The sequence below is a fragment of the Phanerochaete carnosa genome (genome assembly GCF_000300595.1).
Source record: "Phanerochaete carnosa HHB-10118-sp unplaced genomic scaffold PHACAscaffold_8, whole genome shotgun sequence".
In the NCBI taxonomy this organism is placed as follows: Eukaryota; Fungi; Basidiomycota; class Agaricomycetes; order Polyporales; family Phanerochaetaceae; genus Phanerochaete; species Phanerochaete carnosa.
Window position 1 is genome coordinate 1046643 of NW_006767635.1, and position 26776 is coordinate 1073418.

General features: G+C 53.3%; 6 protein-coding genes across 6 annotated transcripts; 1 reads left to right on the top strand and 5 right to left on the bottom strand.

Moving 5' to 3' along the window:
• Positions 1–239: 239 nt before the first annotated feature.
• PHACADRAFT_211766 (uncharacterized protein) lies at positions 240–6623 on the bottom strand. The gene is made up of 24 exons (XM_007398799.1): positions 5942–6623; positions 5326–5893; positions 5158–5274; positions 5065–5104; positions 4852–5005; positions 4708–4798; positions 4532–4653; positions 4454–4479; positions 3982–4402; positions 3665–3927; positions 3583–3615; positions 3505–3532; positions 3415–3456; positions 3284–3352; positions 2897–3231; positions 2761–2842; positions 2343–2706; positions 2160–2277; positions 1875–2109; positions 1616–1824; positions 1294–1564; positions 1159–1239; positions 1039–1102; positions 240–985 (listed from the first exon to the last, which is right to left on the bottom strand). The coding sequence occupies exons 1-24, from the start codon at positions 6596–6598 to the stop codon at positions 339–341; spliced, it is 5037 nt and encodes a 1678-aa protein (XP_007398861.1). The 5' UTR covers positions 6599–6623; the 3' UTR covers positions 240–338.
• Positions 6624–6751: 128 nt separating this feature from the next.
• On the bottom strand, positions 6752–10281 carry PHACADRAFT_211768 (uncharacterized protein). The gene is made up of 16 exons (XM_007398800.1): positions 10057–10281; positions 9925–10003; positions 9854–9867; positions 9755–9802; positions 9646–9699; positions 9580–9589; positions 9514–9531; positions 9430–9455; positions 9352–9377; positions 9260–9294; positions 9173–9197; positions 9080–9125; positions 8964–9003; positions 8652–8894; positions 8550–8586; positions 6752–8498 (listed from the first exon to the last, which is right to left on the bottom strand). Exons 1-16 carry the CDS (start codon positions 10134–10136, stop codon positions 8284–8286), a joined length of 996 nt encoding a protein of 331 aa, XP_007398862.1. The 5' UTR covers positions 10137–10281; the 3' UTR covers positions 6752–8283.
• A 5972-nt stretch (positions 10282–16253) lies between these two features.
• On the top strand, positions 16254–16585 carry PHACADRAFT_63835 (uncharacterized protein; the record flags this gene model as incomplete). The annotated part of the gene is made up of 2 exons (XM_007398801.1): positions 16254–16362; positions 16422–16585. Coding segments are annotated over 2 exons (273 nt in total), but the record flags the coding sequence as incomplete, so codon positions are not given.
• A 29-nt stretch (positions 16586–16614) lies between these two features.
• On the bottom strand, positions 16615–18480 carry PHACADRAFT_149234 (uncharacterized protein). The gene is made up of 5 exons (XM_007398802.1): positions 18342–18480; positions 18164–18291; positions 17851–18108; positions 17717–17791; positions 16615–17663 (listed from the first exon to the last, which is right to left on the bottom strand). The coding sequence occupies exons 1-5, from the start codon at positions 18432–18434 to the stop codon at positions 17591–17593; spliced, it is 627 nt and encodes a 208-aa protein (XP_007398864.1). The 5' UTR covers positions 18435–18480; the 3' UTR covers positions 16615–17590.
• A 271-nt stretch (positions 18481–18751) lies between these two features.
• Positions 18752–20058, bottom strand: PHACADRAFT_260998 (uncharacterized protein). The gene is made up of 5 exons (XM_007398803.1): positions 19989–20058; positions 19795–19927; positions 19643–19720; positions 19327–19574; positions 18752–19273 (listed from the first exon to the last, which is right to left on the bottom strand). Exons 1-5 carry the CDS (start codon positions 19989–19991, stop codon positions 18854–18856), a joined length of 882 nt encoding a protein of 293 aa, XP_007398865.1. The 5' UTR covers positions 19992–20058; the 3' UTR covers positions 18752–18853.
• Positions 20059–20481: 423 nt separating this feature from the next.
• PHACADRAFT_149241 (uncharacterized protein) lies at positions 20482–25583 on the bottom strand. The gene is made up of 11 exons (XM_007398804.1): positions 24438–25583; positions 24246–24385; positions 23687–24194; positions 23533–23636; positions 22997–23477; positions 22649–22944; positions 21908–22594; positions 21738–21855; positions 21356–21681; positions 21232–21303; positions 20482–21173 (listed from the first exon to the last, which is right to left on the bottom strand). The coding sequence occupies exons 1-11, from the start codon at positions 24785–24787 to the stop codon at positions 20872–20874; spliced, it is 3384 nt and encodes a 1127-aa protein (XP_007398866.1). The 5' UTR covers positions 24788–25583; the 3' UTR covers positions 20482–20871.
• Between the last annotated feature and the right edge of the window lie 1193 nt (positions 25584–26776).

Genomic DNA, 26776 nt, shown 5'->3' on the forward strand with positions numbered 1-26776 from the left:
AACCGAAAGCTGGCGCGCAAAAAGGACACTCTTGGTACTATCGGATAGCCAGCTGGCTTGGTGTATCACAGCGAGGCTCTTCGCCATGGTTTTGATCTCATACTGGACGCAAGCAGGTGCTATGCGTAGCGCACTGGTTTCTGCGGAAAACCTTCCAACCACTCGGCATGTTCCCAGTGCCACAAAGCCCGTATCGGGTTGGCCCTGCCTGGCCCTGATCAACCAGCGGGAATCGAGTCAGCATCTCGGCATTCTGACAATATAAGATAAATAGTGTCTAACGATGACCGCCACGATGACAAGATAAAGATTATAAACATGCGACCAAAAGACCTTGTTCATGCAGATTTGTCTGCAGACGTCGCCTTCTCCTTAGCAGCAGCCTCTAGCTCTGTGAACGTGCCACTCTTCAGACACATGCTACGGAAGATGCCACCTTCCTTCTGAATCAGGTTCCACGGCGTGTCAAATTCAACCAGTTCGCCTTTGTCGAGCACAATAAGACGGTCGTAGTCGATGACCGTCCTCAGGCGATGAGCAACTAGTGTGACACATTTAGCACGAAAGAAGTAAAGAGTGAGATTAGACATGCCTGTCAGAAGGAGAGAGTCGTTGAACTCTTCTCTGATCGTCTTTTGGATCTTCGCGTCAGTAGCAAAATCAATGCTGGAGGTTGCTTCGTCGAGCACAATAATGGCACTTCGGCGCAGCAATGCCCGCGCCATGGCGATCAACTGTCGCTGTCCTTGCGAAAAGTTCGCACCACCCGGTGACACCTGGGTTTCAAGATTGACCGGAGCTTTGGTATCAACCTCAGTGCTGGTCGGTGTTCCAGTGCCAGTGCTCGCTGTCTCGTCGCGCTCTACCCCTCGGATGGAAGCTGGGCGCGAGGGCTCTCGAGAAGTGCGCTGAGATGCGAGCTGATTTTCAGTCAGCATTTGTACGCGGTACAGAACATCCAGACATTCGCTGTCGTCGTGCTCGCCTGATGCAATTGTTAGCCAAATGCTCAACATTTTACGAATGAGCACAGCTCACCAAAGGGGTCCAGGTTATCACGGAGAGTCCCTGAGAACAGGGTCGCGTCTTGGGGAATGAATGTCTGTGCATGTAAGGCGTCAGAATATCCCTTCACGATGAAATAGCATAAAAGCTTACAATTCTGGATCGCAGGTCGTGTAGACCAATGGTCGAGATGTCGATACCGTCAATAACAATACTGCCTTGGGCCGGGTCCACCTACGATGGTCAGCCATAAGCCACATAGCACAAAGTATCGACCAAGGTACTTACAAAGCGGAGAATACTCATCGCTAAGGTACTCTTCCCGCTACCTGTACGTCCAAGTAGACCGATACGCTCCTTGGCCTTGAGCTTGAACGAAATGCCGCGCAGTACATCCGGCAGGTCTACAGCATACTTGACGTGCAAATTTTCGACGGAGATTAGTTCGTCGCTATTGGGACCTGTGGAGGACGGCCAGTATGCTGGCGGACGGCTATTCTCAACAACGAAAGCGGGCTCTTGCGGAAGGTCTAGATACTCGACAACACGTTCTACAGAGCTGTGTTGCCAGTAAGCACGGAACCGTTGCGAAGGTACGCTAAGTACGTACTTCAGATCTAGCTCGAGAGCAGTCCAGAATCGGCAGGCCCAGTACACGCTGTTCGTGAACGCCATAGCAGAGGTGATGCAGACACCAGCAAGACCGGCGTCGACATAGCCGGACAGCGCAAACAAGGTTGTCGTCAGAACCGCTAGAGCGCCGAGTGTATCAAACTGCAGCAAGAGCCAACGGTTTGTCATCCAAAACGAGTACCACATCTACAGCGGTATTTAGCCGACTACTTTTAGGTACGGAAGCCAGAGCATACCTTCGTTGTCAGGTCAATTTTGCTAGTATGAAACTCCAAGAAACGTTTCTCGGCAGAGAAAGCTCGAACAGTGACGATACCTTCGAGGAGCTCCCCGAAGTTCGCGAAGATAGGACTACGAGTGTTAGACTCCATTCTGCGCAGATCTCGGCCGGTATTGAGGTAACCAATAGCAAGCCTCCGGTAGAAGTATCCAAAGACGGAGGCGGGAATGATGAACAAGGGGAAGATAAAGCTGGGGCCGATTCAGCAAGTCGTTCAGGAATAGATATATGGAGAGCTTACATGACTGTGACAACGGACGCCGCAAAGTTTGCCAAAGATTGGTTGACTTGCTGCAGGGAAGAGGCCAGGGAAGTATCTACTGTTTCAACATCTTTACTGAAACGGTTGAGCATGCGACCTGCGAACATTGAGAGGCTAAGGATTCAACATCGAGTTTCGTATATCCTTAGAGAAGTCACCCACCTTGGGGGGTAACATCGTGCCACCTCATGGTTGCGCGAACGACTGCGGTCAATAGTCTCCTGAAGAGGAGTCTTGATGCACGAAGAGCACCAGTATACTGTGTGATGACACCAGTGATGTTCACCAGCGCTGCTCCCAGGGAGATCGCAGCATAGATGCCGATGTAGAAGAAGGGATGATCCTGCGCACGCCGCCAGTGAATCGTCGGCAGTCTCATTGTAGCGGCGCCATAGTGGTAGTGCAGCGGTAGGTGAGCGGAAGTGTAGGTGTGATCCAAAGGGATTTCATGCTCAGGGGTCAACAACGAGTTGATAATGTACGGATTCGTAACATTGCTGCCGTTTCCATAAGCCTCTCCCCAGATCTGTGGGAGCGCATGAGCAATGAAGCAGGGCATAAAACCCAGAAATATTCTCACCTTGATCCAAACCTTCTCGGATACGCCCAACAACTGGTTTATGAGAATGAGGCAGATCAGGATAGCCCAAGTCCAGTAGGATCTGGAGCTCAGCTCAATATTGCGGGCATTAACGACGAAAAAACGTGAAGCTCACGAAGCTTTGAGGTATGTCTTATAAATTGACCATTTTACTGATCCAGCCTCGCGGTGCTCCTCTTCGATCAGCTTGCGAGGGGACTTTGCCTTCGCAGGCTGTTCAATACTGTCAGCGCTGTCAACTTTTGCCTGGTCATTATCTGCTCCCTCGCCGACCGCCGCTGCCTGTTCTTCCTTGTGGGTCTCGACAGCTTCGTCATGCGTGATTTCGTCGAGAATGCCTCGAGCACGGAGTTCCTTAACAGTGCCTTGGGTGTCGATACGTCCATCAAGCATACGGACAAGATAAAATGTCCCCGGGAGGACGAGTTCGACGTGATGAGTAACGAGGATCTACAAGTGGACCGTTGAGTATATTGTCAACGCAAGGCACGCGTGTACTTACGACAGTACGATGTGCCAGGAGGGGGCCTTTAAACAACTTCTCGAAAAGGAAGCGTGCGGTGTGACTGTCCTATGGAGGGGGGAGGGGGGGAGTTTAGCGTATATATGCGTCTTCATAGGTGTAGGACCCACCACAGCGCTGAGTGGATCGTCCAGCAGAACGTATTTAGTAGGCTACGAAAGATCAATAGGGCGGACGACACGAAAGGGACATGTACATACAGCGTAAACGGCGCGAGCTAGCGCAACCCTAGTTTTGGAAGTTAGAATGGCCCCAATCCTACAGATGTCAAGGCTTACCTCGCCTTTTGGCCTCCAGAAAGGCTGACACCGCTATTGAAGGCATCAGCACGCTGACCAGGTCGGCAGACTCCGGACCTACCGGGCGCCAATTTCGGTTGCATCGCCGTCTTCGAGGATTTGCAGGTCGGGCTTCAGGGCGCAGCACTCGACAACGGCCTGGTAGCGCTCCTCGTCATAAGGATAGCCAAACAGAATGTTATCCTTGATTGACTGGTGGCGGAGCCAAGGTGCCTGGGCAGCGTAGGAAATGGAGTGCTGGTGACCGTGCTCGTCGACCTTGGATGAATCTTTGGACATGATCAGACGTCCTTCGAGACGAGTCATTTCGCCGAGGAGGGCCATCTAAAAGCCGTAGTTAGACAAGTTGCTTGAAGACAGAACACCAGCACTATTCACCAAGAGAGCGGTCTTTCCGCTGGCTGTTGGGCCAGTGACTACGGTAAGCTCTCCTTCGGGGAACATGACGCTAATATCCATCAATTCAAACCGGCGGTCCGACTCAAAGTCAGCAATAGACACGCTGTCCACTGCCGTTGCACCGTCATCTTCACCATTGCTGTTGCTGTTGTTGTTGGAACTTGACGGAGTTTTCTTCGGCGGCTCTTCTTTCTTTTGCTCAACCTCGTTCCACTTGAAGGTACCATGCTCAACGCCGAGGCCGCCAAAGCTCTCCGTTGCGGAGACCGTTGCGGACTTCTTGAGCGAAGAGACCTGTTCATCGACCTCTTCCTCATCGAGATAGGTCGCGATACGATCCATAGCAACCTTGGTTTGCATGAGCTGAACGATCCATGAAGGAATAACGTTCAATGGTGCACTAAGACAAGGTGTGAACGATCATTTTGAGACGAGAAATCATCGGACATACCGCATCATGCCAAATAGCGCGATAGCCTACAAGCAATTGTCAGTCGCAGGACAAGTCTAATAGAGCAGAATTACTAACCGTGAACGCTGTTCCGACAGTCAACTGGTTGCCACGCATGACATACACAAAGAATGCCATGACCGACACAAGGATAGGTGCCATACTCCAGATGAGCGAGAACATTACGTTGTTGATACGAGCTGCCGTACTGTAAGCTCTCTGCCTATACACAACCATGTAATGTCGCATCGTACCTTTGACCATCCACTGCATCTCAACTTCACGTGCGTCCATGGCCCGATTGATCCAACGCTCTTCCCAAGCGAAGAATTTGATGAATTTGACCTATGGCCTCTGCTCAGCGTTGCCTGTATATTTACCGATATCAATTGACCCACCGCAGAGATGAGCTCGTTTAATACACCCATACGCTTGTCACGCGCAGTTGAAAGGCCCTTGTAAATTCTGACAGACCGCCTCGCAACATAGTTGTTGAGTGGCCAGCCGATGATGATTATGGCAAAACCTGCGAAAGCCGAGAAACCAAGGAGCCTGGCGAGGAGAGTTAACAACCGGGCGCGAGTATATAGGTCTCGCGGTCAGATACGCACTGATACAGGAAGAAGCCGGCGATAATGATTTCGAACGGTGCTACCAGGCGAAGAGTAAGATTGTGAAAGTAAAGCATAGGAAAGAGTGCTCACCTCCATACAAGAAGTACAAGCCGGACGTAATCATCGCAATCCTGTTTGCATCGGCAGCCATTAGATTGACAATCTTGCCCACGTCTGCTCCCGCTTTCGGGTTGTCACCCTTAGGGTCTAAATCAAAACGTTAGGCTTCATACAAGACCGGGATGAGCTAAAACACGCCTTCTTTCTTCGGATCTGCGTTCTTGTTCTTTGCTGCATCCTTGTCGACGATACCGGAAAAATCTTTGCGCTTGAGAGCCTTGTCGTAGATGGCGGTCATCAGGCTGGATCTAATTCTCGTTGCCGCCCGTCGTCCGTACCACAAGTGTTGTACATCTGCTTCAGCGCGACCAATGGTGCAGAGAAAGGCGAGGAACGCGTAGATATATGCCTGCGAGACCTTCTTGACACGCGTGTGCTCGTCTTCGCCATCGCGAACGTCGAGCGAGTCAAGGATCTGCTTCAAGAAGAATGGGCCGAGATAGTTGAATATAACGCTGATATACGTCAAGGCGAAGTCGAGAGTCAGGTCGAGGGAATTGGCGGCCCAGAGCGTGCGCAGCAGCGTTGGACGCTTGCAAGTGCTGAACTTCGTGTACACAGGACGCGCTTGCATCGTTGGACTAAGGGTCCAGACATCGCTTTCATTGAGGGTCTCGTGGGTTCCACGGTCGATAAGAGGCTTTACCCAAAGGAAGGATATCCAGTTCCAGAGTGAAGTATAGTCCTCTGGTGACACAGATTTACCCTACAGGACGTCAGCTTATGCTCGACCATTCACTATAGAGGCACGCACAATGTCTTCACGTCTCACTGTGGGGCTGGGTACTGCCAGCGGCATACCCAAAATCACCCCGAGCAACAAGCACAGCGCTGCAAGATTGAGAATCTGTGCGGCAAGTGTCCACGAGCCCGGAAGTGAGATGCCATTCACTGCTCGGTTGTACAACTCGCCACCAAAGGTCAGGATGTCGAAGGCTGTGCGAAGAATGTACAGAATGAACAAGTCATACGGCGGAGTCGCGCTTGGGCTCGCTACTGGACGGCAGGTCGCGTACAACCAGGATACAGCAACGGCAAACGGCCGCAGATCGTCCCACAGTTCCTCCGGCTGGGTAGCGAAGCGATAAGAACCCACAACGAGCCATGACAGTGTTTCCGCGAGAGCGATTAGCGAGAGGACTACGGTGCGCCACAGAGGTCCAGAAAGAGAGTGCTTCCCGAGCTCCTCTTGCAGTGCATCGGAGTGCAAGGCTTCGGCTTCGTCTAAGGTGAGAAAGGCTCGGAAAGGCCGTTTAATGGCGAGCAGGATGCGTCGAATCGTGATGGGGAGCGGGGTAGCCGTCAGGCATACGACCAGGATGAACGCGGTGGGCACGAAGGCAGCCCATGTTTCGCGAGCGCAGGTCGAGGTCAGGTCGACAGGACTGCTATCGCATATCCCGCGCGCCATGTTTGTCGCCGTCGTCGCCGTTGACAAAGAACTCTAACCCTTGAGTTTGACGGCGCGTAGCATATGGCGCGCATTGCGCATCAAAGCCGTATCACGTGCCATTTATCCTAATTAGGCAGTGCAATATTGGCGCCCATGCTCAAGCACAGATTCGAGCGCTTATGGGGCTCGCACCTCACCGCCGTCGACGACCACAACCAGCATGGAATCGCTGAACCTTAATAATCTTGTCAACTCACTGCCGACGTCGAACTTGGCCAATGCTGAGAAAGATCTTGCAGACAAGTTTAGAGGTAAGTTTTGTACTTCTGCGGTATTTCGCCCTGTTCTGACTCCACGCTGCAGCGGCCGCGCTCAGTATCACCACGCTTTACAAGTCCTCACGAAGGACTTCTAAACGCGCATACAACGCGGGATATGCGGCGGCATGCCAAGACCTGCTGATGATGATCCAACAAGGGGTCTCTGCAGACGAGTCAAGCGATCCGACCGGCAGCAGCATGACCATTGGTCGGATTATGGACTACATCGAAGCGAGATTGGATGCCATTAAATCCAGGGAGGAGGAAGAAGATGAAGACGAAGAGAAGGATCGTGAGCGAGAGCGGGAGCGAAACCTTGCATCCGCCTCAAACAAGGCGCCGTCTAGCACCCTGAACGTGCTGAAGACAGCTGCCGCGTCCGCCAGATCGAGGGACAATAATGTGAGTATTGAGCTTTTTTCTGGTGTTCTCTATCACTTATGGGTATTGCTTCAGGTATCCTCTGCACCGATGACCCCTTTGACACCGTCTCTACTCACGTCCACCTCCGCACTTGCGCGCCCTGCATCGACCCCACCGTCCCCGACATCCACATATCGCTCCCTCCAGCCACAATCCCTAGTCCATCGTTCATCAAGATCGCGCCTTTTTTCGGTGACCAACGCGAACCCGAAGGAATCTATGGTCTCCCCCGCCGCTCCTTTGTCTGCTACACTCCTACCAAGTGCCGGTGATACAACGGTTGCCATCATCCCCCCGCCGCCAGAGTTAAATTTCGCAACGATGACACCCCCCTCTGTTCCCGAGTCAACTGGCACGAAACGTAGGCATGCTGTTATGGTGGCAGAGTCCACGGGCCCGTCCACACCGCCTCCGTCCGGCGCAGCACCGAGACGACGGGTGCGAACGTCCCGTGCCGGGACGCTGAACACGCCGCGCGAAAGCCAGGACCAGAACATGTCGCAGTCCCCGGAAGCCATGGACGTTGAGGAGGAGGGACGCGAGCGCAAGCGTATTGCGCGTCGTTGAGTTGAGACGAACGAGGCATACATCAAGTGTAATTCTCTATTCACGTGTACATCGACATCGCAACTTTACATCGCACCATCATTTTCCACTATCACTCACACTCCTTCTCCATGCGTAATACTCACCGGTAACGACCGCGATGACCTCTCGTCCAATCCTTTCCGCCTCCTCCTAGTAGTATTAGTAGTAGTAGTAGTTAGTTAGTTGGTTAGTTAGTTGGTTAGTTGGTTAGTTATCCCGCCGATACCCTTCGTCTTGTCGCGTAGAGTAGTACAGTACATTGTCCTCAAATTGTATCTTTACATGCCACCATAGATATCTGCCACGCTTTATGGCTCGTGCGACTGGGTCTACATGGCATGGGTCCTCGACCAGGCGCTGGCCTCGAGGTGCTCAAGCTGATTCACTGCCGCACGAACCGCTCAGCTGCGGGACGGCAGCAGTCGTTGTCGGCAGCGACGGAGTGGCGACCTCGCTTCCCTCGCTCGAGTTGGCCAACCGGATTGTGATTGCCTGAGCCGCCTTCTGGAAACTGTTCTGGAACCAGTCTCGCGCGTTCAAGGAGCCAAGAAGCGCGTTCGAGTAGAGGTTACTAAGGGGGAGGGACACTACTACGCGTCAGCGACCGTGCTCTCGCACAAGCGATACGAGAAACTTACAGCCGAAGAAGATGAACGTGTCTGGCCAACACGCTCGCTGGTCGATATGAGAGCCTTGTTAGCGGGACTTCGATGCCGAGACAAAGAGGTTGTGACACTCACGGTGATCACGATTGCAACGCAGAGGAGGCTTGTTAAGAGACCCGTGTTCACCATGTACACCATCAAAATATTCACGACCGACGACGACCTGAGTATTGACTCGGCAAGGATAGGAGGTATGAGTACGTGGAAAGAGACATACCGAAGGATGTGCGACCTCATCCGATGGATGTAGAAGCACAACGCGATCGCAATGACGAGGTCCTCGACGATGTTGGTTCCGAGTGCAAAGAAGAAGAGCCACTACACCGCATGATATACATTAGCTCCTCGAAAACCCCGTTGAGGACGTACAACTCATGCTAAACTTACGCCGACATTAGCGAATCCAATAAACGTGCTGAGTTGGAACCTGAGCAAAGTTGGCAAGCGGCGCGTTAGTTGATGATGAAGCCCCCTCAAGCTACTACAGGGCGGCAGTGACGTACAATTTAACACTAAGTGCAGTGGCGACACCTGTGAAGTCGGTCCAACCTTCAAGCTTCAATAGTGGAGCATTCAGAAGTCGTGCTGCACCTTACCGAGGACTATAACACAGCCGATGATCTGGTACGCTGAATCTAGTACGACGCACTCGCGTGGTCTCGGGCAGAAATGAAGGAGCTCACCAGGCTGGCGACAAGCAGAGTATTCCCGTCGCTTACTGAATATTGTATGATCGTGAGCGGGAACGTTTGCTTTGTAGCAGTTCTGGACTCACGCTTCCAGACGCGGAATATAAACCAGCTAAGGTAAAGGAGAGTGAGCGATAGGCGATACCTCTCGATCCAATGCTTACGCCTGTACAAGCACTGCTGTTGTTGTCTGATAAGAAGCATTAGGGCGATAGATATGCTGCAAGCCGCTGGCATAGTACACACACCGTGAGTAGGATTACCATCTGCAAGGCTGTTAGTTGAGACTATCGACTAGGACTGAGATTACTCACCGGGCCACTCCTGTTAGAAGACAGACGTGGATTTATTATTGAAGCGCACGCTGAGACGAAACGTACCAGGGAATAATGGATAATAGCACAGAGAAGTCCGCGAAGTTTGTGACTGTGTAGCTATTCGAGCGATGTCTTGGTAGGTCTCGAGAGTTACAGATGTGAGGATACTAACAAGTAGAGCGCATGTATTATGCAGATCAGATGAAGCGTGTTCATGATGCTGTTTGGGACTTCAGTTCTCTCTCAGCGACGATTTAGAGACGGCACACACAAGAGAGTCCAAACCTAGTGAACGCAAATCAGCGGATGCTATGCTCATGATGGAGAGGTGAGAAAGCGTACAGAGAGTCGTAGAAGGAGTTTGTCCTTTCGCATTTGCAGGAGGAAAATATAAGTCTGCAGAACTAAAATCCCATATAGACTAGGTAGCGATTAGCGTGATATATACTGAGTAAGCGAAGAACGAAAACCCACATGGAGTTGACGAAGCCACCTATAACGATGGCACCTAACGTCTCATTGAGGATAGATCCAAGTTCAAGAACAGGAGCCATAACGCGTCTCGATCCTGTATCAGACGGGACCACCGCAAGTGAACTGTAGTCATTGAAGAGGCGACCTATGGTTCTATATAGCTTGCGTACAAAGAGCGGACGCTGTCGGAGATGCAATAGACATCATTCGAAACGTCGGGGCAAGTGTATCCTGAGGCCGTAGGCTGCGGGATCAGGAAGTGAGCCTGGAAAAATACAAGATACTCAACAATCCTTTCATCTCGGCTCCATATGAGTAAATATTGCCGACATGCCGAACAACCTATCAGGAATACTGAGCATGGACAACCCATCTGGCCAGGTGTTGGTCGATATAGCGTAGAGGGAAGGAAGTATAATAGCAAGGGAAAGCTGGAAGTGTACCCTGACACCTGACTGAGTACTTCGAGAAGAACGGCTACAGCTTGTAATGTCGACCCAGTACCGACAATTGAAAGTCGCAGGCCCAGCTGCGGGGGGAAGAGCAAAGGTCTAGATGGCTATTTTCTTTGCCAAATTATGACATACGGCTCGCATGCCCATCATGGGCGAAAGAACACGAAGACGCGGAATTCGATACTGTCACAGGCAAATCGTTGTCGGATTTTCAAGGATCACGTCGAAGGGCTTTCTATGAATAGAACGCCCACATATCAATCTTAGAACACGGGTTCCGCCCTGGGTGAAGCGTCAGCTAGATGCAGTCGGATGCCCAGGATGCCCGAAAGACACACCGGGAGTTTCCTGGGCGAAGCCCCCGACAGCACAGCTTTCGCTTCGGTGGGCACAAACTGCAAAGGCAGTGTTTTCTTGCCTTTTTCCAAATGCAGCCGACACACCCAGGTTGTCTGAATTATGAAGCAAGCATTGCCTTCCTGAAAGCGGCGTGGCTCCCCGCGTGCAGTTTTCCCAGTGCCATCCGCTTTAGACCGAGTGATCAGTGGCGTCGTCACTGCACAAACAGCTGGCAGGAATATGTAGTGTATGAGTGTTTGATTCGCAGTATGCAGAATAAGCATGCCCTGACCTTGTCCGAAGAACCCAAGCTTAGTCACTGCACTGGCTCGGAGACGTCTCTATTCCCTGAAGTTTTCGGGGTCCGCCAGTACGGGCTATCAACAGGACCCCAGATGCGAATAACCGCTGGCTCGCAGACTGTCAATCACAGCCTGTATCGCCCCAAGTAATGGAAGAAAGTTGGGGTGTGGTTTGATGACGTATAGGAGAGCCTGACTAGTTCATTGTTACTGGCAATCGAGTCAGCAAATCGCAGAAAAATCTCGCATTTCGACGATAAAAAAGCGAATAAAATTGTCCGGACGCCAGACACAGGAAATAGCGCAGTCCTACCAAGGTTATGTTAACTTGGCCCTCGATAGACAGAAAACATCGCGAGCACGCACCTCGTACCCCCAACCATCTTACGTTGATGCATGGGCGCCCATTACTCGCTTGCCGTCCCCATGTGACAACTTGCATGAAGCAAAGCGAACATCATCGCCCTTATCTCCAGCATTCTCGGAAGCTAGACCATGTAGGGGGCCCATAAAAATGCGGCCATGGCTCGCGCGTTGCGAAGACACACTCGCCCTCATCTGCACAGGGAGGATGCAGCCAGAGCCGTCGACCTCGCCAACGCTGCAGTGGCAGAAGGGCCTCCTGCCCGAGTCAGCACCTGTCTTCGACATCCCGCTGGACTCCTATCTGCACGGCGATGCGTTCGGACAGGCAGTTTGGGACGTCTGGGTCGCTGTAGCACCTGCCGTAAGTAGCTTTCCCCTCTGGATGGATTGAGCTGAAGGTGATACACGCAAGCAGATCAGGAATGCCGTCGCAGCGATTATGCACCATGCGACATACCACGCTCAGCTGCTATACACATTGACATTTCCCCACGTTTTGTTGGGGACGCTAGCGGTGGTATGTTGTGCATCGCGAGACCTGGCTCTGCGTGCCTAACAATCAGCTCAGGCACTGGGGGTAGTGTTCACTCTGACCCACCTACCGACTGTCAACGCGGTGGTCTGCGCACTGGTCTGGGTGGTGCTACACATCTTGCAGCTTCGTCTCGCTGCATACGTTCACCTCTTGCTCGCGCACCGGGCGTCATCTCCCGATACTCGCACAAGAAACGGCACGCATATACCCATCTCACGGCGGAGGGGCCGTGCGAACAGCTCTTCACTCAAAGCTCGCTCAGTGCCCCGCGAGATGAGCAGAGACAGGTCTGCTGAGACGATCCGCCAGCTGCTCCTCCCGGCGTGCCTGCTGCTCTCGTTGTTGTGCAGAGTCCCAGGTCCTGCATTAGTCCTTATGATGACAGGCATCTCTATCGATGTCGTCGGAGGAGACTTTCTGGGCGGGGGCTTCGCGCAGCAGGTTAGGAAGAGTGCTGAAAAGGCTGCTCGCATGCGCTTTGCAGACGCGTTTGAGGTGTTCGAGGTGCAGCCCTTGTCGGGAGGTCCCATGACACCGTTCGGCATGCCGAGAGAGCATGGGCAATGTATGCATGGCGAAGAAGCCGGGAGATGGACCGCGGAATGGATCTTGCAGAAGTCCGCCATGGGTCGTCTGGTGATATATGCGACCACGGTGTATGGCGCAAGGTGCATACTTGTATCTGCGCAGTGACAGTCGCGTCCGCCATGAAAATGGACGATATCTCTTGAGCTATATAGAATGCGGAACGTATGGGGAACTGGGAAAGGACATGTATAATTTACGATAGTCGTCAGAGGCGGTATCGAAGTACAGTGGTACACAACACGTTACTGTCCATCTCTTGCTTCGGCGTCATGTCAAGTGGTCGTTGATGTTCAAGGTATCGAGCACCGGTATCCGTACCCAAGTCGTTCCAATAGCATACTCGTGCTGAAGTGTACCAGTTGTTCTGTCAGAAGGAGGCAGTTCCCGAGGGCAGGGCATGAGGACGAGCGTCGTTACTTGGGCGTCCGAGTGTCTGACTGGCGGAGGTGGAGGAGCAGGCGGTGAGACACGCGAACGGGAAAAGAAAGCGTATCTTTGATTGTTATGTCATAAAAGCTGAGGACGGCCAGTCGGCAGGGCGGGACGTACCTTCCAGGCGCCACAGGCACCGCAGGCACAGCAGTAGGCGTCGTACTCGCCTTCTCTTCCAGCATGCCCTGCAATGCAAGCGGCTGTCGCACAACCACCGCCATCAGCACGCAATCTAGTAAGGAAGGAACCGTCATCACGCACCAGCATATCCCACGCCTGACCCTTTCCGACACCTCTGGCCTCCAGGTCCGCAAACGCGTCCCACAAACGCGGCTTCGTCTTCGAGGGCACTCTGCCGTGCTGCCGCTGCGAACTTTGCACGCTTACACGTGCTCTGCACAGTGTCAGCGTGAGCCCGACGAAGAGGGCCCCGACCAGCGCAAACCAGAAGAACGAGCTGCGGCATCCACGGGTGAGAATTGCCCTCAAGTACAAGACAAGCGAGAGAGGGCACCTGCTGTCAAACATATCTTACTCTTGCAACGAGCAGCGACGCCTCGGCATGCAAGTTGCCCATGTAGTAGAACGGAGTAGACGACGGAGGGAGAAAGAGAGCCATGAGGGCGTCCGTTCGGGCTTGTCATGTGCTCGGAGACCGTGAGTAACTTTTTCCGGACTGTGATGATGTCGAGGATGCCGCAGCCACTGCGCAGTGCTGCGACCCTGGAAACGCCGGGAAGCCGTGCGGACGTTTTGCGATTTGGATAACCGGGAGCAAAGCAAGCGAGGGGAAAGAGAAAATGTGTGAGATTTATTGCTGCACGTTGGGTGGTGCGGCGGCCCCCAATCAACGCACTTGAATCCAGCTCAGAATCGAGTTCCTCGTCTCGCACTTCCTCACCCAAGCCCTCCCTGCCACCCGCGGCGGTGCGATTAGCGGTCGACGCACCCACGGGCTCAACGACTTCCCCTTTGTGTCTCTCTTGAGCCTCACGGACTCTGTAGACAACCTTAAGCATGCTCAACTCTTGCGGCTTGTGTTGGCTTAAAAAATCAGAATATGTCTAAAAATAAGAGGTTGGTTAGGGTTTGTCGGCGCCTATATGTAGCACGGCGGCATTGCGGTAAGATTTGAAATGAAGCCTGAAATGAGACGAAACAGCAGAGCTGGATAAGTGTGCTTTCGCAATTCGAGGAGCTCGGAGTGTGAGGTAAACGGCTCAGCAGTTCCGTTGAAGCTTGCAGCTTGCAGGTGTGTCTGGGAGTAGCGACACAGTTGCCCAAGCGAGACAACCATCGGGCCAAAAAAACAACAACAAAAAACAAAAAAACGGCGTTTCAAGGACTCGTGGTGGCGGCACTGGCAGTATGACGCTCGGCCATCAAAAGTGCAGAATTTCTCCCGCCCATGTAATTCTCTACTGCCGGTATCTGAAATATTCTAGAGTATGCAGAAGGTATGCCGCATGAGTTATACAAAATTTTGGTGTGACACGTTCAAAGGAACATGCTGGACAGGCATGGAGAACTTGGGTATTTCAGCTTTGTCATGAATATTACATATTCCGGATGGTTCTCCCGGATTCCACAGTATTCTTTTACTTTCTGTGCGCCTCCGTATATTCGTAGTATAATCTAGGTATTGAGTCTGACATGTATATAAGAAGCTCGTACTGCTCAATAACAAGCCAGACTCGAGCTGGTCTTTACTCACCCACTTTCCTCTCGTCTGTCTCCTCAGCCTTGTCGTAGCCCAGTCCAGTTGGATTGTAGGTTGCTGACAAGCTTGAAGGTCTGGTGGGTAACTACACTTATGTACTTGGAGCTAAGCATAGTCAGTCATCCAGATGTTACCCTCCTGCCATGGACATTCGGCGAAGGCAGCAACGCGACGGCGCGCTTAAGTACTTCAACAGCGATCGCTTGATACGTCAGCGTTAGCGGACTCATCTCGAGCATAATGCATCTATGTTTGGGCCCTCAAGGCCTGAAGTCCATCGGGTCGTGCGCTGTCATGGCCAGACGCTGCGTCCTGTGAGAGATACTGTACAGAACTCCGCCGGACGACACCGGAAAGACGAGCTCGTCGCGGTTGTGGCGTCCGGAACACGCCGAGTGTGACGTTGCTGCTTCCGCTCCTGCTCGGTGAGATTGACGAGATGCACACTCCAGGTGCGACCCGGGGTGTGCAAGGCACGATCCGCAAGTATCAATGATGTGGCCACTAATCATATTTATGCAGACTTCATCGCATATCTCATCATGATTTTATGCGAAACTTTGGCAGCCTGGGTGTAGGAGCGTCCAGGGCTGTAACTTACCCTGAACCGTGCGTTCCATCGGTGTAATCTATAGATAACGACTGACTATATGTAGCTTGGTCTCACATTTTGCTGACCCTCATCAGCTACGAAGTGTGTACCATCTATTGCATCTTGCCGTACTCAACAGAAGCTGTGTTTTATCATAGACGAGGGGATATTACAATTCTCCTGCAAACCAGTTCCCTCGTGATGGGATCCGATGTGAGTGCCTGAATATTGCTGTAAGTCTCCACAGCTGTGCTATAAGAAGAGACAGCTTAATGATCTCTCGATAACCGAAGACCTTGTCTCGTCCTCCATTGGCACTGCAGCAGACGCATCATCAGCCATGTCAGCGACTGCAGACATAGATGTCACATGGCATCTCCTTGAGATATCTGGCATTGTACATGCCGTTCTCTGCGGACTCTGGGGTGTGTTCGCCTTCGCCTTCATCGATGACACTCGCGTCAGGCTGCTAATCTGGTCTTAGGCGTATACTTCTCACTCTTCGTGCTGGCGCTCTGGGCTATGCATGGCCGCGAAGACACTGTTCACCGTCGGTTGCGCACTGTCACAATTGCCCTGTATGCCATTCTCGGTTGCTCTGTCGGCCGATCGACATACTTACCGCCTGGCAGCTTTGTCGACCTCTGTGCACATTTCATTGCAAGGTCTCTGCAATTTGCGCGCTCGCGAATCATGGACCCTGCTAGCGACGAGTTCTTCAAGTGGGGAGTTCCTCTAATAGTCATCGGCAAGTGAGTCTTGCTCGCCAGTCTCTGTCGGCCACTGCTGAGCGTTCTGCCAAGTGTCACTACTACTTTCGCTGTGAGTCAGCCAGCACCCTGTTCGACCGCTAGCCACCGACTATCGTCTTCAGGGTCTCTGTTCGGATAGTCTGCTTGCCTGGAGATTCCATGTGATCTTCGGCAGAAAGAAGTGGGCTCTGTACATTCCCGGAACATTCGTCATCATCAATGCTTGTACGTTCCCCCGGTGACTACAATGCTCTAGACAGACTAACAAAAAAAACTCGCACCAGTGCTGTGCTGGTCCGCCGACGCGCAGCATCTTGCTGCGTACCATCACTATGATTTTTACGAGAACACGCTTCTCGAGGTTACCCTCCAGATCACTGTGGCATGGGGGTGGCTGATGTTCTCCATCAACACCATCCTCACTAGCGCCATTGTAACGAAGATCGTGTACGCACTGGAGGCATGTTTCCAAAGATCCCGCACTTACCCTTATCTCTAGGCTGTCTGCCCGCCAAGCTGGTGTGCGCGCCCCTCGCCATTACGATACCGTCATCCGTGCATGCATCGAAAGTGCGCTCGTCACCTGGCTCGGCCTCCTCTTGTACGAGATCTGCTCTCTTGCGCCCAACGGACGCGTGGTCGTAAGTTTTTTGACCTCTCTCCTTCTGGCGTTCATTAGCTCCATTGGCAGACTAACTACGATGTCGGTTACGTCATGGCCTGTGTTATCCCGGTGTTCTTCGTAAGTGTCCTCGCCGCAGCTCTCAGTCGGTCGGAGAGCATTCACACCACCTCGTCTAGGGCATCTCTCAGTGTCTCATCGTCGCGCGCATAGCCCTCACGAAGGAGATCGCTAAACACAACAAACAGCCTTACTCTTCCAGTTTTCGTCGTACATCCAGGTCTCGGGACCTGTCGGACGCAATGTCGCGCTCGCTGTCGCTCAGCATGGACGAGAGCAGCGGAGTCCCAAAGGTTTTGCACTACGGGACGCACGCTCTCAATGCCGTTGGGCAGCACAGGGATGCAGAAGGGTTCACATTCCCTTCTGCCCTTGACCCGTGATTCGATGGGTAACGGTCTGAACAGCCGCTATGTTAGGCGAATTCGATCTATACGACTAGTACTTTTTGAGGATAGCCAAATGTCCTCATGTCATATAGCTGTGACAACGTGAAAGGTCGCTATCGTTCTGAGAAGAGGGCATAGCCAGTACAAAGAACTTCCCGGCGCAGAGAATTTACGGAAAGCACAAGCATGATATTAAGTACAGACAAGCCTGAGTAGAGTAACAAAGGCGTTGAAGCCCTCTATGCACGACTCGCGGAGTCGCGCTCGAAACCTCTAAGACTGGTGAAAGTCTAGTCATTATAAGCCATGGTAGGATCGTCAAGAATGGGTGGTGCTTTTGGGTCGTGAGGGGCGTGAAGATCGGAAGCGAAAGACAGGAAGCTCAGAGCTCCTTCTTGCTCTCCGCCTTCTTTTGGCTCGAGGCGCGCTTTGAGTAGATCATGTCCGTGAAGGGCCTAGGCAGAAAGGCGTGAGATGCGGAAGTAACGAGGGCAAGAGGACGACATACCCCTCAAAACGCAGAGCAATCAGGTAGACAACGTACACATAGAGCGTGACAAGCAGGCCTGCGGGACGCTCGTACCTGTCATGCGACATCAGCATCGTTCGCGCACGAGCATCCAGGCCGTGCAAAGAGCCTACCAAAGCGCGCCAGCGAAGAAACACATCGTGCTCCCGACGTACATCGGGTCACGGAGGACATTGAACGGGAAGCCCTCGACGCGGTGGTCCATGAGGATGCCGAAGTAGTCGCCGAGGAACGTGCCCGTGATGCCCAGAGCCCAGGTCGACGTCACAACGAACGTCTGGCCGACAACGAAGAGTGCGGCGGGCACGAGCTTATTATACGGTGCCGGCAGGAGGGCGTGACGTGGCTGGTCGTTCAGCGCGCGTTCGTAGCTGGAGGAGCAACGTCGGTTTCTGACAAAATGCACTGGCTGAAGGAGGAGCTTACAATGTGTCGCGCAGCATGCCGAACGAGAAAATGAGGAAGGCAAGGAAATAGCACCCGCGGCGTGCATTCTCACCAAACATACGAGTTATCGTCTTATTCCTGTACTCTAGGGCGTAAAATTGCGTCAGCTCGGAATATCCCTTTGAGAATATCTGGGCTGCGTGCCATTTCGTGCAACAATGTTCCATGCGATCGGGTTGAAAGCGATGGAGGCCAGCGAGAGCAACAGCGAGGGCTTGGAAAAGTCAACATAAGACAGGAGTGAAGACATAGTCCGATTCGGGAAGCAACAACGTCTAAATCTAAAAGGTTCGTAGAGAGAAGATGCAGGAAGACAGACACGTCACAGTCCATACCACACGCCTCGCGGTCCTCGTCACGGCGTGTGATTTGTGACCAGTCGTGACGGTGACACACCGGCCTCCCCCGTCGGCATCAAGTCTTAGAGGTACAAGCAATTACATGTATTTGTTATAGAATGACAACGAGCTACAGCAACTAGAAGAGCGTAGAGAGACGGTGACAATGATACACAGCAGATAAGCAGGTACATGCAAGAGAGTATACTGAGAATAAAACTGTGACCCGCGACATGCAACGGCATTCAGCTATTACAGTCCATCCAGGCCGTTTCCGACATCGTTCGGCTCCCATCCTTACGCACAGAAGCAGAGAGACGATGACGTCTTACTACAACCGCTTCAGAGCCTTCTTGCGCTTCTCGGCCCCACTAGTCGCACTAGCTGCAGTCCGCTTGACGGCTTTGGTAGTAGGGGTGGCGTGGGTGGCAGCCTTTTTCTCGCTTGCCACTGCTTGCGATGGCGTGACGTTCGAGTCTGCAGGGCCCAGAGGCGCGGGGGAGGTGTGTCTGTCCTTGTTCGGCAGCTTTGGGCCTGCGTTCTCCCGGCCGGCATCTTCAACATTGGACGGCGAAACTTGGAGCGGGCCTGAGGAGAGCGGTTTTGAGGAGGAGGTGGAGGAAGAGGGGGTGACAAAGGTGGTAACGGGTTGCTGCGAGAGAGCAGATGGGGCGGCCTTCGGAGAACCCTTGGAAGAGGAGGGTTTCGCGTCTTCCTCGGCGAATGGGGTGTTGAATTCCGGTGGTGGAGCCTGTGCACAATGGTAAACTGCATTCTTCATCTCGTAAGCCGAGTGACACTCACCCTTGGCGTCGCATGCACGCTCGTGATCAACTTTGCACGCGAACAGTAGTCGTCATAGTTCTCCAACAAGAGCTTCCCTGCTTCCTCGTCAAGGGCAGACTCGGGGTTGGGGTAGATGAGCAGGCACTTCACGGTAACGAGGATGTGACCAATGCCATATTCCGACTTCCAGTCTTTCTTAAGAGTGTTGACACAGATCTCGCCCGTCGGGCCGACATTCGGATGAAAGATCTTCGTTGCAAACCAGCCTAAACGCGCCATGTGAGAAATTAACTTCCAAGCGGCTCTGGAGCGATTCTGGGGCCTAAGGACGTACATTTCGGCGGCGCGGCAGGGAACTCCTCCGTGAATTTGAACTTGACCTTGAAGTAACCACCGGCGTACGGTGTGCCCTCTGTGTCACGCGGGGAAAACGCGAGAAGTCATGAGTGCGTATGTAGGGAAACGGAGATGGTGGTGGGAACGCACCTGGACCCTGAATAATGCCTGTCACGTCGAGCATGTTCTCTTCCGCCGTCGAAACTCGAATACCCTCCGAAGGGTTCGTTTGAAGCTCGTTTAGCTCGCGCATGAGCCGGCGCATAACTGCGGGACTGACGGACTGCATCACGAGCGTGCCTCTCAGCATATGTGAAGGAAGAAGCTCGGGATATACAACTCACCATTATGGTCGTGCAAAGAATGAGCAGTGATGTGGTCTGAGAGATGAGAGGGCGGGGGCTTTGAAGATACTCGACGAGTGGAAGTTGAACCTGGTCCAACAACACTCCGAAGAAAGCAGGAGGCTGGCTCGGCATGTCGCGGATGATTGGGACTCCGCACAGACGCTAGATTTGGCGCTCAGTTTCAACAAAGGATCCTGTCTCGTTTCCTGAGGCTACTGGTAGCTTAGCTATCTTCCAATCTGCTCAACAGCTCACGATCATGTTATCCTGACATCAGCTTAGCTGTACGGAGTTTTACATCTATTAGGTTGCTCTGGACTATCCGTACCGAGCATTTAACGAAAGCTCAAGGTATGTACAGGTGCTTCAGCCAGGCAACGAGGTATCTTGATCAACTGCGGGGTGTAGGCCAGCTGGCACTGTCATTAGTCAATCCATCCCTAGATTATTCCTCACGCTCAAACGCCAAGATATTGCGCGGCGCGTCTTCGCGCTTGCTGTCCATTTCTTGCGGCCGGGTTTCGCCGAGCGCCACGAAGGCTACGGTCGGCAACAACCTCGCAACGACACAGAGCCTCACCTAGAGTCGATCCGCGGCTGCTTACTGACCCATTGTCAATGCGCAGGCATGAATCTTGTGCTAACAGCAAACAAGAATAATGTTCATAGGTAGCAGCATGCTACAAATCAATTACCGTACAGTACTACAACAAGCTGCAAGAGAGACAACATGAAAGATAGCTACGCAGACTGGAACATACAACACGAGGGTATGCGGGCTAAGAATAACACGAGTGGGTTGCAAAATAAACAAGACGAGGAAGACAAGTCCGACACATCAGGCTACGGAGACCGGCAGAGAGGCATGCGAGACGGCCCTTCAAGCAGTAGGGGCCGGGACAGGAGCGGAAGTCGCGGCCGGGGCCGGGGTCGAAGCCGGGGGCGGCGCAGGCGTGCCAGTGGGAGCGGTGGCTGCCTTAGGCTCAACAGGCTTCGGCGGAGCGGACGGCGCGGGGGCCGCAGCAGCCTTAGACTGAGGGGGAGTGAGGCCATTGGGGACGCCATTGCTCTTGGGGGGACCACGCTGGTCAAGCGGAGTGGTGTCGACCTTGCCGTCCTTGTCGACGGTGTACTCGCCACGGACCTGACCATAGCCCCAGGCCACCAGCTTGCCGTTCTCGACTGCAGTAAGATGATATCAGCACATGAATTGCTGAGAAGGGAACGTGAAAGGACGCACTCCACTCTGAGTACCACCTGGTCCTGTACTTGACCCACTCTGCAACCTCCAGCATGGGAGGACGGACCATGTCTGTGATAAGAGATGTCAGATGCAAATCCATACCAAGATCCAAACCACACACCTTTGTCGAGGTCCAGCTCGCAGATGAAGTCGCCGGCACGCGTGATGACCGGAGCGCGCAGCGAGATGGCCTGGATACCCATGACGCAGTACTGCCACGATGCCTCGAGGAGGAGGCGAAGCTCCTTGATGATAAGCGCGTCGAGAGCATCGTTCTTGAGGACCAGGTTATTGTAGTGAACCGTGCTGGGATCGTACGTGTACGACTCGGTAGACGTCTCGACCGCCGGCTTGACTGAAACCGGAATGCGGTCGACGGCGATCTTGAGACCACCGCTGGAGGTATCGAGGTTGATCTTCGCACCCCAGGTACCAACCGTGGAGCGGCTGGATAAATATGTTAGCATATTCTTTATAAGCGTCGAGACGTCGCTTGTGCGCACCTCCATGGCTTGCCCTCGTGCTTGCCGCCGACCCTGACCGAGGTCTCACCGCGGAGATCGAACTCGAGACCCTTGGGATCGTAGATGGTGGGGACAATGAGCGTGTTCTTGGTGTTGCCTACAACAAAATGAGCCAGCGTGCACGAGATCAGTTGCCTATGTGTACTCACAGTGCAGATAATATTCGCCGTTGCCCGAATCATCCTGGTGGCCCTCGTGCTCGTGGTTCCATTCGTCACGGTACTTCCACTCGTACTCGAGGAAGTCGAGGCTGCTGACGTCGATCGGCTTCCATTGGCAGCCGACCTTGGACTTGCTGCGCGTCGGGTGTTGGGCCCATGTGGTGAGGTCGACGTGCCACACGTCGTCGACGACGTCAACGTTCAGCGGGACGATGGTCGTCATCGCATTGATCGTCTTGAGCTCGTCGAGGATATAGCGCTGCAGGAAGACCTCACGCGAGAGACCGAGCGTGCCGACAGCTTCGCGACCGACGGCCTGCCAGCCGGCGGCCCACTGACCGTGGAACGTGGGCAGCTTGGCGCCGCCGGTGACACCGTAAATGATCACGAGAGGAATCTCGGTTTCCAGAGTCTCGAAGTTGAGGCATGTGTCGATGTTGATCTCCTTTTTGGTGAGAATGCGGTAGTCGACATCCGTGAACGCGAACAGGTCGAGGGGCTCAGTAGCAATAGGGGCTTTGTTGATAGGTACCGTGTGGAGAATGTTGTGGCCGTAGTGGGTCAGCGCCGCAAGGTACTCAGGGATGTACTGCCTGATGGTGTTGAGCTTCTCGAGCGAATCGTCGTCAGTGCCAAGATCGGTGACGTTGGACAGTTCTTCCACGTAGCGAGCACCTGTACGCCAATGTGTTAACAGCAGGCAAAGTAGAGACTAATATGACAACATACTCTTGTAGTTCAAGGTGAAATGCATGAGGTGAACGGCATCCTTCTCGACAGTGGTAGTCTCGGAGTGGGTGTGGCGGTGGTGGCTCCACATCCAGTGGCAGAAGTTGTGGTGCCATGACTCGTAGTAGTCCTTAACGACAGTGTCGACCTCGACCATGAGGAAGTCGTGCGGAACCTTCGAGATATCGACCTCGTATGCGAGGGTAACGGCCTCGAAGTCGACGTTCTCGAGCTGATCGGTCTTCTGCGGACGCTGCCAGAACAGCCGGGTCCACCACTTGAGGGACTTCTCCCTCCTATCATACGATCAGCTCGCCAGTCGTCTCTGTGAACTTGTGGGGTACTTACTTGCGGACTGCGATAGCACCGTTCGCCTGAATGTAGATAATCGCCTTGCCGCTGGTGAGCAAGCGAACCTTGAGGTCGAGGATGTTGATCGAGAAGAGGTTGCTGATGTGCCACTCCCTGACCGTCTCGAGGCGACGACGGAGCAAGCGGTTGATCGTCTCCTCGGAAAGTGCGACGACCTCCTGGCAGCCAGAGTAGATGGCAGTGTTCTGAATCCTCTCGGACCACATCATCGCGTGAGTGTGCTTCCTGGCGAAGTGGTCGCCCTCGTTCTCCTCTGTCTCAGTCCATTCCGCCGCGTAGTCCCTGCCGAAGCTGTCTGGAGCCAGGGGCAGGCCGAGAATGATGTGCAGGTTGAAGCGAGCCACGATATCGAGATAGTCGCGCGAGAAGAAGTGAATCATCAAGTCGATGTAGTGCTTGGTCGTTTCGTCGGGCTCGCTCGTGCCGAAGTAGGAATCGAAGCGGGAGAAGCGCGCAGCTGTGAACCATCATGTTACCTCCCTGGAATGTGTTACGAGGGAGAAAAAACGTACTGTCGAGGTCCAAGGTCACGACACCGAGACCCTCAGCCTTGACGCACTTAACAATGAAGGCAAACTTCCACTGCCGGTCGGACAAGTCAACCTTCGGGCTCACACTAGATCACTGGTGAGTACGAACAACATAAACGGTGCGTATGAAACTCACGTCTCGTCAATGCCAGACTTCTCGAAGAAGCCGAGCTCCTTGATGTTGAATTTGAGGATAACCTCTTGGTTGCAGAGGGGTTCGACAGTGGGGGAGTGGAAGTTGATGAAGAAGTGAACGTTCTCCAAGGTGAGACCGTTGATCCAGTCACTGCAGATGCTCGCGAGACAGAGATCGAGCTTGCCCCAGGCCGGACCGTTGCGCTTACCGCAGGCGTTCTGCCAGTGCATGTTGTAGAACTGGGAGATGAGGGCGGGGTCGACCTTGTCAAGGATTTTGATATCATGCACGATGGCCTTGCGAAGGTCATCCGCAGCATGGGTGCGGATAAGCGAGTAGTCGATGCGCGGGCGATACCTGGTGTCGTCGAAGTCGGGGAGATCGAACATGACATGGTTGCCGGAGGTCTGGAGGAACCGAAGGTAATGTTCGAAGTACCACAGAAGGGCTTCCTTCTGGTCGTCCGTGATGTTGTTGCTGTTGGGCGTGAGGCTGACATATTTGGCCTCTGTAAGATGTTAAGCATATTAAAATATTTAATAGAGTCTGCTGAACTCACGCTCAAGACCGAAGATCAGCATCTGAACCAAGTGCCTGGCGCCAACATTGCCGATTTTTTCGTCGCGCCCGCTGATGTTGGAACGGAGCAGAGGGATCGCGTAAACGAGCTCAAGGGCTGTCAAAGAGACATTCTTCGAGCTATGGCAATAATATTAGCAGACGTCAGCATGGATGCGTCTGGTGAACGTACTGATCGGCGCGTGCACCCAGTCTCAGCGCCTCCTTATACGCAGAGTTGAAGTGACCAGACTCGAGTTTCAGGCGAAGAAAAACGACGTGATTACACAGGAAATTGATCTCTGGTTGGGCGAACTTAGCCGAGAAGAACAGGTCGGCCTCGTGGAGGTTGTTGGTCGCCCGCCTGGTGAGGTAGTGGAACTCGCGCAGGGCACGAATGTAGCGAGTGCTCTCGTACTCGGCCGACTTGTAGTCGTGGTGCGCGGCATGGGGCGCGCACTCAGCCGCGTTTTTATAGAGGGCATCCAGCTGGGCCGTGATGTAACGGACAGAGAGGGGTCCGCTGTTGCCGTCGATACACATGGTGAAGTCGAGGGTGAGATAGTAGGGGTATGTTTCTCCCTCGGAGGTAAGAGGTGCTGCAAATGAGTGAGGTACGCGAGCCTTTATACGCCAAGCGTGGATGGTAGAATAAGGCGTGACCGCGGGCAGCGGCTGCGCCCGCCTGACTTGCTCCTGCCATTTTCGACGACAGCATGGATCGTCCCGTCGGGCTTGGACGGGATCCGCCTCTAGTATTGCTGACTTGCCTCGTTCATCATCTTCTAGACCACCGCGTCTGCGAATTTTGCGTAATGGTGTGTCTATACATTGGGCCGGTGAACGCGATGTGCGAAGTAGAACGCTGGGCGGGTCATCTCTCGTGGACGTATCTGGTGGGTATTGTTCGTAGGCTTCTCCGGTGAAATCTCATCGCCGTATGATGGGGCCCACCAGATCTGAGGCGCGACGGTGGACATCCTGTGGGAAGAACCCAAATATCCGTGGCTGGGACGCTAAAACATGGCAGTGAAGAATGATAGTCAAATGAAGAAGCAGGCCGGAATTAACCCTGCAGACGGCTGTGCCTGTGAGTCACGATGCCCGACGCGTCGTGTCGCGCATGCATGCTACGTGGAGAAAATTCAGTGGAATTGCGGAGGAAAAGTCGCAGCAAGGGTTCCATGCCAGCGCTCATTTCTGGTCTGGTGTGACAGGAAGGGTCGCACCTGATTCGGACGGCTAGCCAATCCCAGGAACGACATCAAGCACAGCCGGGCGGCCGATCCTATTCAAGACGCAGGTACAAGGGACGCGAGCACCGCCCGGCACTGTTGATTGCTGTGAGTTGTTCGGCACGTTCAAGGCATGGAAAATGCTGCGAAATTCACGCACAGTCATCAGCGGCGAACACAACCGTCGGGAGCGCGGTATTTGTCTCATCATTTTTGCGGGCATTCTTGAGAATTCTGACATGCTTTTGTTGCTCCCGTCCCGTGTGTCGACCCTCAAAGTCCGTGTCTTCTATGCCTCTTTGACAGACAGATAGACCTTAGTCTGGGAAGATACCGTGAACATCGCACCCGCGGTGGAGAGGACGTCTGATAAATAGTTGAGCTTGTGTGTCGCGTGGTATGTGCGGCGAGGTTCCATACCGCGAGTCAGACCGAGAGACCAGGACGACTGTCAAATAACGCGACGACGCGCATTGTCTGTCCATAGGGACATCATGATCAACACTTGTGCGTGATGACGTGAGGTCTTGTGGTCCGTTGCGGCTGTCGGTGCTTTCTGGCGTTAGCGCAAAAGCAGTGAACAGCACAATTCAGTGGAAATGCAAGACCCGGATTGCAATGCAAGTAGCATTAATCTCAGACGTGTCTAGAGCCAGGAGAGACTCCGGCTCTATCGAGAGGGCGATAAAACGAGCTCGAGTGATAAGATCTGCGAAGGAAGTAAGTTTTACCACGCCGCCACCAGATGGGCATATTTCGGACCGACCTCAGATGCTTACTGAAGAGCTTCTGGCCTTCGGCGGGTCGGAGCTAAACAGAGCGCGACACCTGTGAGAAGTTGTGAAATTGACCGTAGCCAGCCGAGCATCATCGTATGCATGCTCACCATAACCAAAGAAGCCAGACTCAGCGAGACGACAGGTTCAACAGACATCTCGAAAGATTTCGACAACAGGTCGATAATGCAGGTGAAGGAGATGAAAAGACTCGAAGAAATGAGCATCTTCGCATCCGTCCGTGGAAGCCTGCTGACCATGCCGATTCCTCGATCTTGGTACACATTCACCAGAATCAGAACAATTCTCATTAAAGAGTTAATCTAGACATACCTGGCAATGCCCCCGGAATCTGTAGTTCACACATAATTGAGACAATCGTGGGTGGCGCTCTCCGCATGGAGTGGGTCACCAAGTACACATTCGCGGCGAAGAAAGCCTAAGCATATTGGTCGTGGCCCGGACTCTAATCCGCGGAAGTTCGATAGGGCCATTTCAACTCCCAGAGCCCGTGAACTGCA

Bases quoted from the DNA above. Each gene is read 5' to 3' on its own strand.
- PHACADRAFT_211766 (XM_007398799.1), bottom strand. From the start codon at position 6,598: ATGGCGCGCGGGATATGCGATAGCAGTCCTGTCGACCTGACCTCGACC. The intron at 2,110-2,159 runs GTAAGCTCTCCA...AATCGGCCCCAG, and splicing joins GCGTCCGTTGTCACAGTCAT to CTTTATCTTCCCCTTGTTCA. The intron at 1,825-1,874 runs GTATGCTCTGGC...ATACCGCTGTAG, and splicing joins AAATTGACCTGACAACGAAG to ATGTGGTACTCGTTTTGGAT.
- PHACADRAFT_211768 (XM_007398800.1), bottom strand. From the start codon at position 10,136: ATGGCTCCTGTTCTTGAACTTGGATCTATCCTCAATGAGACGTTAGGT. The intron at 9,378-9,429 runs GTAAGCATTGGA...CCTTTACCTTAG, and splicing joins ACAGCAGTGCTTGTACAGGC to CTGGTTTATATTCCGCGTCT. The intron at 9,295-9,351 runs GTGAGTCCAGAA...TACAATATTCAG, and splicing joins TATATTCCGCGTCTGGAAGC to TAAGCGACGGGAATACTCTG.
- PHACADRAFT_149234 (XM_007398802.1), bottom strand. From the start codon at position 18,434: ATGTCTTCACTCCTGTCTTATGTTGACTTTTCCAAGCCCTCGCTGTTG. The intron at 18,109-18,163 runs GTAAGCTCCTCC...TTGCTCCTCCAG, and splicing joins GGCATGCTGCGCGACACATT to CTACGAACGCGCGCTGAACG. The intron at 17,664-17,716 runs GTATGTCGTCCT...CTTTCTGCCTAG, and splicing joins ATTGCTCTGCGTTTTGAGGG to GCCCTTCACGGACATGATCT.
- PHACADRAFT_260998 (XM_007398803.1), bottom strand. The intron at 19,721-19,794 runs GTGCGTTCCCAC...CGCGTGACACAG, and splicing joins AGGCATTATTCAGGGTCCAG to AGGGCACACCGTACGCCGGT. The intron at 19,274-19,326 runs GTGAGTGTCACT...CATTGTGCACAG, and splicing joins GCGTGCATGCGACGCCAAGG to GCTCCACCACCGGAATTCAA.
- PHACADRAFT_149241 (XM_007398804.1), bottom strand. From the start codon at position 24,787: ATGTGTATCGACGGCAACAGCGGACCCCTCTCTGTCCGTTACATCACG. The intron at 22,945-22,996 runs GTAAGTACCCCA...ATCGTATGATAG, and splicing joins GGTGCTATCGCAGTCCGCAA to GAGGGAGAAGTCCCTCAAGT. The intron at 22,595-22,648 runs GTATGTTGTCAT...ATTGGCGTACAG, and splicing joins TTTCACCTTGAACTACAAGA to GTGCTCGCTACGTGGAAGAA.